Genomic DNA, 12,818 nt, shown 5'->3' on the forward strand with positions numbered 1-12,818 from the left:
AATTTTCTACCCTACTACCATAACTATTTTCCCAATGTAATGGCCTGGAGTACCTCTGTAACATTATATATTCCTTGTGCTTAATTCTTGCTGCATAAAGTTGATATATGCAATGCTTTTTAACTTGGATATTACATCAGATTAATAACTCGATGTGGAAACAAAACTCTAAATGTTGCAGACATAATACATGTGACTAGGAGTATTTTTACCCAAGAAGGCATAAGCTCTTGTGAGTTTTGTGGCATCTGGTGGAGAGCAAAAATTGATTAATCACCAGGATGTATGTGTTGCTGAAGAAACAAGTTTCAGAAATAACACATGTTTGATAGTAAAAATCACTTTAACAGTCATGCTGACTGATCAGAAGGAGAGTTTAATTTTAATTTTGAAGGCCAGTAGAGAGCAAAACAAATACTGCAGTCTTAAATGGTATAATAGAATAAGGCTGTTCTCAGGTGAGTGTTTATCAAGTGCAATTGTGTGAATGAGAGTTAACAGAAATTAATTGCAGGTACACTTTGTCTTTATATACTGTAGGTAAACATGCTCAAGAGATAATTGGGAGTTTTCATTAAATGAAGATGCCTTTTATAGAGGTGCTAGGGCCAGGGAAAGGTAGGGAACTTTAGGTCCTGCTGCAGGTACTAGCTGCTCAGTGGTTTTCAGTTCACCTGTTGCCAAATGCATACAAGGTAAATAGTTGTTTCCAACATGCATGCAACTCAGTATAAATTTTTTTGGTGTTTCCATGCAGGTTTTGTTGAAATATGTGTGTAACTAAGCAAATAGCAATAATGTCTGTAGTGATGTCATCCTTGAATTGGTAGAAACCCTCTGGAAAAGGAAGTACTGTTCTTGTTTTGTTGCCTTCAAAATATCAGGTGACTATAAGGGGTTAATTAAGGGTCATGTTTCTCAAGTAGAGTAAATAACCACAGAATCAGATGTCACTGAAGGAAAAAAAGAAGTGCCTAAGGCCCACTGCATATATGGACCACAATAGAAAGGTACTGCTGAGGAGTTTTGTGGTGCCAAGCCCATAAGGCCATTGGGACTTCCTGTCTTATTGTGTTCTCTCCCTTGCCAGATGCACAATCAGAGAAACCTGACTTCAGCTCTGTAAAGTTCAGGGTGTGAATCCATTTGGACTATAAAGCATGTGCTTCTCAGAAACACAAAATGTTCTGCTCCTCATCAAGATTTGTACCTTTGAAATGTAAATGTTTCGAGATTTGATCATAGCAATATATCACTTCTTCTGAAAACATATCACAGCAGACTGGTATATCTTCTCTGTTTAGAGAGCTTTGATTTCTTTAGTTGTTCCTCAGGAATTACTTAAATGCCATTTCATCTGTCTCTCCCCAGTTAGTGTTAAAGCTGAACAGGTATTAAAGGGTCATATGGGAGAACCTTTACTTTCCATGAAGCTCATCTTTGCTGAGTTAGCAATGCTGATGATGAATCCTTTTGGTCACTGGATATTCACGTCATATTTTGTAATTCCTTAGAGCAGTTAGGTTTGGTAGCAGTTAGGTGGCCAGGAAAGCATTGGAAGTATATGTCACAGATGGTTAGAGCTGTCATACGAGATCTTTAATAATGCCAAAGTTAAAAGTCATCCTAATTTTTATGTAATGTATTTCTTTTTTTACTTAATTTGTGTTGTTCAACTGTTTGTATTTACCTTATAACATTGGCTGCTTGTAATAGTAAGACACGCTCTGTATGTATGTCTTAGAAAGTTCTCCTCCTGTATTGCATAGATTAAACCTGTTAAGATATCTTGTGGAAAAAGGACTTGGGGGTGATGGTGGGTGAAAAGCTTGACGCAGGCAAACACTGTGTGCTTGCAGCCTAGAAGGCCAACTGTATCCTGGGCTGCATCAAAAGAGGGGTGGCCTATATTGGCTCCATTTGCAGTACTATGTCCAGACCTGGGACCCCCAGCACAAGAAAGATATGAAGCTGTTGGAGAGGATCCAGAAGAGACCATGAAGATAATGAGAGGGTTGAAGCACCTCTTCTGTGAAGAAAGACAGAGGAAGCTGGGCTTGTTCAGCCTGGAGAAGAAGAGACTCCAAGGAGACCTTACAGTCTTTTGGATAGTTAAAGCGGGCCTGCAGGAAAGCTGGGCAAGGACTCCTTATCAGTGAGAGTGGTGACAGGACAAGAGGAAATGTCTTTAATCTAAAAGATGGTAGATTTAGATTAAATTTATAGAAGAATTTTTTTAGTCAGAGGGTGGTGATACATGCTGCCCAGAGAAACTGTGGATGCCCCATCCCTGGAGGTGTTCAAGCCTAGGCTAAATGGAGCCCTGAGCAGCCTGATCTGATGGGAGGTGTTCCTACCCATGGCAGGGGGTTGGAGCTGTTTTGTGATTCTGTGACTTCCTCGGGTTGTACACTGACTGTAGAGAGAGATTTATAGGACAGACCTTCTTATGATGTATATTTCTAGGTAGGTTTCTGCTAACCAGAAATGTTCCCACAATAGAAAGGCAGATATTTAGTAGATGAATAGCATACCTATTTGCTCAGTATTGCTCAAAAGTGAAAGTATCCTAGTCTTATTTAGTAGGTTTGTTAGAAAACTAGGGCTTAGACACTGGAGGACACTGAGAGGAAGGAAAAGACTTCAAAATTGCTTGTATTAGTTTTTAAAATTCACTGTAATACATGTTGGTAGTTTCTTTAATGAAGGTGATTCACTGGTTTGGCTTAAGTATTCAGTCTACCTAATGGATACATAAGCTCTACATGGAGCTCTTTTCAGATACACATGTGATATACTGATTTAGGTGATCCTTGAGCTCAGTTTGAATCATGAGTCATTAATTCACCAGTGAAGGACAATGACTAAACAAGTAATCTTTTGACATCGTAATTGAGATGACTTTTTGAGAAGCAAAAATCAAACAAGGGGAATGGTCTGACAGTACAGGCTGAATTACCTTTCAGCAAACTGCAGGTGTGATATCAAAGAAGTTTTTTCAGTCAGCACAAGGCATTCCTGGTATTCTTTGAAAATGGTGTTACAGTGTGCTGTTGTAAATGAAATGGCATCACCAGATTCAGAAATATTTGGACAGAAGTTTTTCAGGATGGCATGCAGCTTTCATTCCATAGTCTGGCTTGAAAGCTTCTTACAAGGGATTCTCACAACACGGCACTACACTAATCTGATGGCAGATTGTTGTAAGTGAAGTTTGCTTATTTTTCCTTCTTTTATTAGCTTGCTCAAAAAATACATATTTGAACAGTAAACACCATCTTCATTGGTATATGTAATCCATATAGCTTCTTGACTCTTCTAGTAAAGATAGTTTACCAGCTTCAAGCTGACGGTATCAGCTAGAAAGGGATTTGTTTTGCGAAGGAACCATTATGTTTCTGGTAGGAACTGTTATGTATGTGAATCTGATATATATGTGATGGCTTTAATTTCTTAGTTTCAAGAACAGGAGGGAAGATAGGGTGGTGGAAAGTTTATCTTGGATGTAGGATAACTAGAGCAACTAGTTGCAAGTGAAGCTTGCCACTTCCAAGTATTGACAAAGCTGTGAAAATTGATAATTCAGTGTACCAATTAAGTGCTTTTCTGATTATGATATAGTAGCCACAGTGGATCTGAAAAGGCTATACTGAAAAGGAGGTAGTTTAAAGATAGAGGCTCAGACTTTAAATGCTTTCCAAACATTTAAAATCTGCCTCCAATCTTAACGACATCAGTATATGCCAGTGGTATTGTATCACCTACAAGCACGCATGAAATGTTTGAGTGGCTTGAAATACATGCCCTTTGCACCAGGCAGCTAAGTCTCTGCATGGTTCATACTGCCACCATATGAGATCAAATACTGCATCACTGCAGCCTTTCTGCACTTCACAAAAGTGACTCCTGCTGTGTGAGGAATGTTAAGTTTCCTCTTCCTTTAAAGGAAAAGAGGCTCTACCTAACTGGATTTGTCTGTCCAAGTTTCCATGGTTTCTTACATAAGGAAAAGGTCATCATTGGCAGGATGAAGTATAGTCAATCTGAAATGAATCCACCTCATAGTATCCCAGAAGATTCTTTCTGTATTCTTACCAAGTCTTTGTCTTCAGCTTTTTGTTATTGAGGCTCTGTGAATTCTTTGTTGTTTATGCCAGGTGCCTGAATAATTCACAGGGCCACAAATAAAGAAAACGTGCATGTGTGTAATAAATTCTTTTATCTACTCTGTGTGAATTGATCTATGTTCTATCTTTAAACTAGCAGTGATGAAGGATTGGTTTTTATTTCCTTAGTCATGTTGCAGATTTCACATTGCTATATGAAAAACTGATTACTTTCTTTCTATTGCCAAATTTTGGATGCTTATTTTACCTTTGTCTTATTTGTCTGACCTCACTCCACAGCAGTAGAATGTACTCCTGTGAAAGAGAGTTTGGTCTATACCCTTCTAACATTTCACATAAAAATCGGCATTCCGAGTTGTTGGAACTTTTTAGAATTGTCCAAACTCTATAACAAACTGGACAGATCTCTTAATTTCTACGTTATCTGTCTACAAAATAGGAAAAGTCATTATGCATTACATCCAACTGATAAAGTGCTTTCAGCTTCTCAGGAGGAATGGATTGTAAAAGTCTATGCATTCCTTCCTTCTTTCATGAACAATAAATCAGCAACTGCCATCAGGCTGGGTTACTATATATATTTTTCAGGAATCCTTCCAGAATCACTCCATTTCCTCTCCATCGTGCATCATGAAATGTGCATCTCATGCAGATTAGGCACCATTTATACAAAAAAAAAAAAAAAAAAAAAAAAAGTATGCAAATTAATTAGTAGGGAAATTAATGTGATATTTCTAGCAAACTTTCTTTCAGAGCTTATGTTTTCTCTAGTTAGCTCTAAGTTACGCTTTTTTTTGTTGGAATGGCTTGAAGCTTTTAGGGTGAGTAGAGTCTGTGAAATTTTTTGTCTGCTCTTAACATGTCATTGGTTTTCTGCCATGACTCTGAAGTCATTAGGAATCTTTCCAGAAGCCTTCTATGGTTGGTTTCTTGAGACGGTGACCAGCTATTCTTACTCAGGCTACAAAAGATGTAAAACAAAACTGAGCTTTACCATTATGTATTTTCTTAGGTGTGTGATAAGGAGATTACCAAATTTATTAGTGTTGGAGTGGGAGGAGTATTTGGTGGTGGGAGGTTATAAATATTTTGTTTTGTTTCCCTGTTATGCGATCCAGAAAAATCTAAGTTATACCAGATTTTCTTCCTCCTGTTTCGTTTTCATTTGTATGAAACAGTCATTTGGCCTATAATAGTCTGGATTCCATTCTGGCTTTGTTTTATTCAAACAAGCATTTTTAATGGCTATACTTACTTACCCAGGTTTTACTTGAAAAGTGAAAACTTCTAAGCGGGTAAGAAACTGAAAGCTCAAAGCTAATGATGTTGTTTGCATTAGACAAGACACAGTTCAATGAGATGCAGTGTGCAACTTCATTGTCTGAATGTTAGCAAGCAAAATTGACACCATATGTGCCCAACTGTAATTGCTCCAAGAGGGGAAAAGAGAAACATGTCAGAACATTTGAGTAACACCTAATTCAGCCCACGGTTATAAATAATGCTGATGGCTGCTTAAAAACAAAAGTAGGAAAATATTATGGTTATATTATTCCTCAACAGCGCTTCCTACATAGGTGAACTTTATTACAGAGACAACACAAGTGAAAAGAAACGTATAACAACTTTTTATGATATTTTTATGTTATTTTATTTTTTTCGCAGTAAATAAAGTGGTTATGAGGCTCCAAGGAAAACAGCCCAGATGTTAGTGTGTTGTACAAAATTTAGTGGAAACAAGCTGTAAAAAACATAGTCATAAAACAGCCTGTCAATGCCACACATCTGGACAATGCAGCTGTATGTTCCCGCTGCTGTCATCACCCTAAGAAAACTCAATAGCCTTATTTCACCCCAATTAGGCTGCATACCAACAGAATCAGCATTACACAGGGAGGGGGTATATTTTCACCAGGACAGACCCTCTCGAATTCCCTTCAAGATGTTTGTATCTTTCATTCAAGGCTAGTGCCTCAGACGCTAGTCACTTTGTAAATAGTATTCAAAATAATACCATCTGATTCGGTGTCTGTTAAATACATATTAATTTATAATAACTAGTTGCTTAATGTTGTTCCTTTGTTTTTTAAAAATATATATAATTTACAGTGAAAACTGGGTGTCTGTTGACCCTTACATAAATCATAGATGTTTTCTCCCATCTGCTATGTTACAGCATTCATAACTTCATTTGAGGTTTTCGGAAATAAAGAATAGCTATGTATCATACAGATTTGTTGGGGTTTTTTTTTCGAACATGTGGCCATTTTTAGCCACACCTTGTGAAGTAACACCCCATCATTTCTGCGTGTGAAATAAGTCAAATGCAATATTAAAACCATACAAGTAATACTTATTTTTTTCTCTGCAGGTAGTAGAAGTAGCCAAAGCCATTTTGGATAGCGGAGAAGAAATTCCTGTAACACTAACTGGAAAGCTATTGAAATTTCAAATGCTTTGCATTAAACAGAAGGATCTTCAGAGGAGGGACTCTGAAGAGGTACTGCAGTATGCATTAGGGAGATTTCTTAATTAACTTTGTGAAGCTGCTTGAATTCAGGAACTGTTTGCATGAATTCAGCTTTCTCCTCATGCTTAACTTCTTGGAAACATGATTGGGAAAAAAAATGTAAACAGAAATTTATTTAGGTTTTTGGAAGAAGCTCCCAATGCAGCTGAGATAGGGAAAAGAATAGAACTCTTTGCTTGAGGAAGAAGTAGTAATTCAGTATCTCAGGAACAAGAGATGATGGAGCTAGGAACTATGTATCATCACTGTCCTTTTACAGAGTTCCCTGAACTGGCTTCCACATACCTTCTAGGGCTGTCACTACTAGCTCCAAGACTGCCTTAGTCAGCCTGCTTGTTTTATAGCAGGAATTTCAGCAGGCTTGCACAGAATCTCTGTGACATTGAGTGGAAAGGGAAAGGTTCTCAAAAGAGGCTTTTACTTCCTGAAGTACAAAGGACAACTAGTGCTCCTTGTGGGAATCCTGACAAATTCTAATATATTTTTCTGCTTTCTTGAGGCTTAATTACATAAAATTATTCTGGTGCAATGAACAAAGCTGATTGTAGCACTGCGGTCTGATGATCGTGTCACCTGTTTTGATGTGTTAATCAGCTAAGAATTCAAAATCATAATATCAAAACCTTCCAGTTGAAATGTCCAAAGTGGAGGAAATCTGAAAGTAAATAACTAAAACTGATCAGAATCACCATACCACAGCACAAACAATTTTAAGAATCATTGAAGACATTCCTAAGTGATATAAAAAGGGAGTGTGTGATGAAGGGAAGGAAGGGAAAGATCTTTAGCTCTGATTTCAGATTGAACAAAACACATCTGCTGCAGCTGGAAAGCTTGGTTCTTCATCTGGGTGTGGGAAGGGCAGTTGTGTAGAATAAAATGACCTAAATAATCCACATGGAAAGATTTTTTTCATTGATTTAATAGAACTTAAAGTGAAACAAATGGAATGCTAGCAGTAATTAAAGGTTAGTATATTTTTAGTGTATTTAAAAAACCGTACAAAATGAAATGTCATTCTTATATAGTTAGTTCGTAGTTGTGATGCTGGATAGAAATATGGTGATTTCTTGTTCTTATATCGCCTCCCTTTACCTTAATGTATTTGGATTATTTAAGTTTTTTACTTGATCTGAGAACCTTAGGTGTGTTATGTGAGGCTTTGGGTCACTATCACCATCTTTTTTCATTCTTTACTCTTAAATTACTGAGTAAACTTAAATGTTGGGGGTTTTGTTTGAAAATAATGAGAATGGCTAAGTAATATCCTGTGTGAAATGAGCACAAGGCTGTTGGTTCTTGTTTATAGTAGACAGATATTTACATCAAAGACAAAACAGCGCTGGTACTGTTTTACACCTTACTCAAGTGTTAACAGAGATGCTAAAGACTTAACAGAAATTGAATTTTGGTCTGATTTCACTTCAGGCCGAGGAAGGTTTCTTACTGCAAGTACTGTAGTGACAATAAATGAAGGACAGTGATTCTTCACTCATCTTTCTACCGGTATCCATGTTATTAATGTGAACTCTTAACACTGTGATTTGTTGAGAATGTAATAAACTAAATGATGTTTTTAAGAAGAACAAAACAGTGTTCAAGACATCTTCACTACAACATTATGACACTGAAAAGTATTCAGATAAATAAGTTGATTTTACAGCGCTCCGCCCTTTGTTCTTCACAAAGTCTACAATGACAACTTAGTTTCTTTATCTTGTCAGGCTGAAGAAGAACAAAAAAAGGAAAAGAATGGAGGGAAAGGGAAAGGCAAACCTCTTGGCAAGGAGAAACCGCCCAGTGCCAAAACAAATGAGAAAGAAAAAAAAGGAAAAAAGACAGAAGCAGCCCCTCCAGTGCCAGTTACTGTTAAAAAAAATACCCAATTGAAGAGACGAGGAGAAAAGGAAGAGGAATACAAATACATTGGTATGTAAAACTGCAGATATGCTTCTGACAATCTTGCTAGAAAAATTTAAAACTAGCTTGTCATTCAGTCCTTCCTTTCTGTTCTGTGTTGAAAGGTATGTTTGGCAATGTTAAAGCATTTGAAGAGGGCACTGTGCTCTGCTTAGAAGTGCAATAGAGGGTAATATCTAAGAAGAAATACAGATGAGGTATATATGGCATGTTGACATAAAAATGTTTTAACGTGCTTAAGGCAGAACTAAAGTGTATAAAAAAAAGAAAAAAAAGCATGTTTAGAAAAAGATTTCAAAATAACTAAATGCATTTGTCAGTATCCAAAGGCAGCTTTCTCTTTGTATTAATAAAGTAACACAGAGCTGTCCACCACTGTTTGAAGGTGAAGCCAAATTCTATACAAAAGGTAATATGATTTCATTTACTGTAAAAACATGCAGCTGGTACTGAGACCTGAAAAAATCTACTCCAGAAATGAGATTTGTAAGACAAACCATAATTGGTGAGTAAATCTTTGTTCTTAATACATCACACCCATGGTTGCAAATATCACTGGAACAAAAAAACACTGGACAATGTACATACATATCTTCACTAGAACACAGTTATATTTAAGTTGGACTACGGTGCATTTTATCTATGTCAGAAAAAATGGGACCTCTCCCACTGGAGAAGTTGCTCATCTTGGATGTGTAGCCATTGAACCAATGCAGATGTTCCTTCCTCTTTCATCAGACTTTTGTCTACGTTTCTTTTGAGATCAATGGCATTCTTCAATTGTTGGTCCAGATGTTTAGAACAAATCTGAATCTCAGTCAAACTGGCAAAAACACACAAAAATAGAACATTACCTTTCTGTTCATAATCCCTTTTTTCCTCAGATAAGGAATGTCAGTGATAATATTCTTTTGATAAGGTTTTTCAGGGACTCGAAGAGAAGTGTTTGAATAAATGCTTATGCCTGTAAGAATTGAAACTAAAGCGATATAGAGAATTCATGTCATCTTATGTTTTATATGCACAGAATGCACTGTACAAAATGGCTTTAATAAGTATTAATGTGTTTCTCTAGGCCTTGTAGAAACAGTTTTATCAGAACCAGTGGGTTTTTTTTTTATTTCTATTGTGTGGGCAGATGACATCAGAGATTATGTGTAAGATAAGAGATTTTGTTCCCCCATGTCCACCCTTTGCTGCCTTCTTAGTCACAGCTAATAAGATGCCAAAGTAAAAAAATAAAATTGAAAAAATTGAAAAAAAAAATAATCATAAAACTAACCTCCATAAAGAGTGTCCTTGTTAATGTGATTAGTAGCTTCAAGTAATAAACTACTACCACTGTTGTTATTATTTTATTAACTGTGATGGTCTTCCAAGGATATTTACCAAATAGTCGTAGAAATGGTTGCAAATTATGACAAAGGAGAAGTTATCTTGGCATTTTGCACTTGTGAAGACAACACAAGAATAAAAAATAACCTCTCCAAAGGTTTTTGGAATGTCAGAAAGTACCTACTAGTCGAATTTACGCTACAAAAAGTCTTCCTAAATGAGTAGATTTAACAGAAAGGGAGCCATAGTTCCCTAGCAGTAAGCTATATTATTGAGCATAAGAAATATTCTGTTTAGCATTGAGAGCATTGACATTCTAAAACTCTGTTTCACTGTTAGGACAGGATAGACTTTTCTAGTTGTATGTGTTCCATAGTCAGCAAAATGATACAAGAACTTCCATTATCTTAGAGTAAATAACTAACCTAAATGAATTAAATGACCTAATGCCTGTCTGAATACCTGTATTTCTTCATAAGACACAAATGGGATCTACTCAGTAATTAACTTAGACTACAATCAAGTTTCTGGAAGGTTTATTTGCACTTGTCTGATATTATGCTTGACATAATTTGCTTTGGTACAGTGGTACATTGTTGTACATATTACTACGGAAACAAGAAAGCAGGCACTTAATGAAACTTCTCATCTATTCTCTAAAGGGAATTTGGATGAGTCTGGCCAACAATAAGGAGTAATGTGAGCTGGTATTACCAGATGATGAAGGTTTTGACAGGGACTCCATCTAGCAAACATGAACCTGTTGGGCAGGAAGCCAGTGATTAGTCCTCCTTGCAGCTAATCCTTCAGAATTACTACAGCTAGTACCATCTCTCAGCTAAGACACAGTAACTTACTCTGTGTGTGCTCCCTGGCTAGCTTTATGTGGAATGAAACTACCAGTAGAACAACTGAGTATGTCCTAGAACTAAATAGTTTTTCTTTGAGAAAAGCAATTGCAGAAAATGTTTCAGCTACATCTTGCATTGTGGTTATAATAAACTTCTCCAAATAATTTTTTTACTGCAGCTTCTTCAAACAGTTTTTCTTTAGGTGGTCTGCTGCTGAAGACTTCTATCTAAACCTATATAAATTTTAGCAGTTGTTTAGCAGTATGTACAGTTACACCAATAAGGTTATAGAAGAGCTGCTTCTGTGACCTTAATTTGCAATATCCCTATGTACTAACATATATATATATATACATATAATTTTTGTTTAGCTCTTGAATCCCATGCTCCAGCCTCTTTTTATTTTGCTTTGAACAGATGATGAACCAGATGACGGTGCCCATTATTACTTTATAATTTTGGGTTTCCACAACCTTCAGCTACTGCCAGTGATGTCTGAGCTTGGGGTGAATGTTTCAAGTGTAATAAAGATTTCTTCTGAGAATTACGAGCCATTACAGGCATACTTGGAAGCAGCAAGATTTAAAGAAGAATCATTACTTTCACCCGAAGGTAACTTGGTCATAAGAACAACATTTGAGTAGCAAGAATATTGTTTAATATCCAAGTAAATATTGTTCTCCCTATTATCTTTGTACTTCTCTCCTCCTCTGTGCCTTATGTTTATGGATAATACCTGTGAACAGTTATATTTCCATGTGCAAAAATGGTATTTTCATGGGTTCTGTCAAGAAACCAAGGAGTTCGCAGTGCAAAAACTTGCCTTAGATGGACAATGAAAAGAGGGACTGATTAGACAAGCAGTGTTTGCAACCATCATTCTGTGCAGCAGCCACCGTAAAATATTTTATCAGATGTGTACCGTTGTGTGTCATCATCCAGGAAGATTTGTTTCTAAGAAGACTTGGCACGTTTGGTAATTTCAAAGGAAGTGCACAGCTGGTTAGATTGGGACTATGGGTCAAGCTAAAGAACATGTCACAGAATAACATGCCGCCTGAGGACAGCTGAGTAGTGCCTTTGTTGAAAACAACTTGGGATCCTGGTGGACAGCAAGCTAAATGCAAGCCATCATTGAAGGACAGGAATATAGCTGAATCGTTGAGATTTTTAATATTATAGTAGATAAATGTATGTCTGCAGGGATTTATTTAGTCGTGGCTTGTAGCAGGAGTTAAAGTGTGTCCTATTTGAATGGCTTTTGAAACAGTGTAATACATGACGGGTTTTTTGTTTTTGTTTTTTGGGTTTATTTTTTTTGTTGTTGTTGTTGTTTTAAGAAGATGGCAACTTGTAAATACAATCATGTTATAGTGTTTCTGTTGTTGTTCTTGGTATTAGTACTCATAAGCCATGGATTAGGAAACAGCTCTCATGTTCTTTTCTTCCCCTAATGTGTTTACATCCCCTAATGGCTTTCATTTTGTGAAGTTATTAAGTCAAACATTGTTATTACCCTTTTGATACAGTTAGTTTTTTGTTCCTCTAATCACTCTACTAGCTTCACTACTATTATTTCCACTTCTCTTAGAGTTAACATTCAGAACTCTGACCAGTCTCCCATCCTGACAAAATGTAAATTGTTTTTCAGTGTATCTGCTGGAAATGTGTGACCTGACACATCCTAGTAATTTCTGGACTTCTGTTTAAACAGTGATGGTTCAAAATCTCTATGCAATCCATTAGTTTATACTAGATGTTATTATGCCACTGTTATATGATTGTTACAGATTTTTGTTGTAGTTTTTCTGCATTTAGAAGTCACGTAGAGTACTGCTAAATACTGTCTCATTTCTATTACTGAAGACTTCAAGTTAATTCAGTAAGAATGAAGAAGAGAGGCAATATTCAAGGGTAGAGCATCCAATAATTGATACTGACATCCTCTGGTGTTACTTTGTAAGGGGATACCAAAGCATCATAAACTTGTTTGTTTTATCATTAAACTATAGGGTGGAGTTAGTAAAACATTATTATTCCTCTGCTGTAAAAATG

General features: G+C 36.5%; 1 protein-coding gene across 1 annotated transcript in view; it reads left to right on the plus strand.

Annotated features, from left to right (window-relative positions):
- Positions 1-12,818, plus strand: part of SPAG17 (sperm associated antigen 17) — a 103,110-nt gene that overhangs the window by 13,727 nt on the left and 76,565 nt on the right. Inside the window, exons 4-6 of the mRNA XM_072326554.1 lie at positions 6,499-6,627; positions 8,382-8,586; positions 11,181-11,375. Coding sequence (XP_072182655.1) covers positions 6,499-6,627; positions 8,382-8,586; positions 11,181-11,375 — 529 coding nt within the window. The remainder of the gene's footprint in view (positions 1-6,498; positions 6,628-8,381; positions 8,587-11,180; positions 11,376-12,818) is intronic.

This window comes from Excalfactoria chinensis, chromosome 1 (assembly GCF_039878825.1).
Source record: "Excalfactoria chinensis isolate bCotChi1 chromosome 1, bCotChi1.hap2, whole genome shotgun sequence".
Classification (NCBI taxonomy): domain Eukaryota; kingdom Metazoa; phylum Chordata; class Aves; order Galliformes; family Phasianidae; genus Excalfactoria; species Excalfactoria chinensis.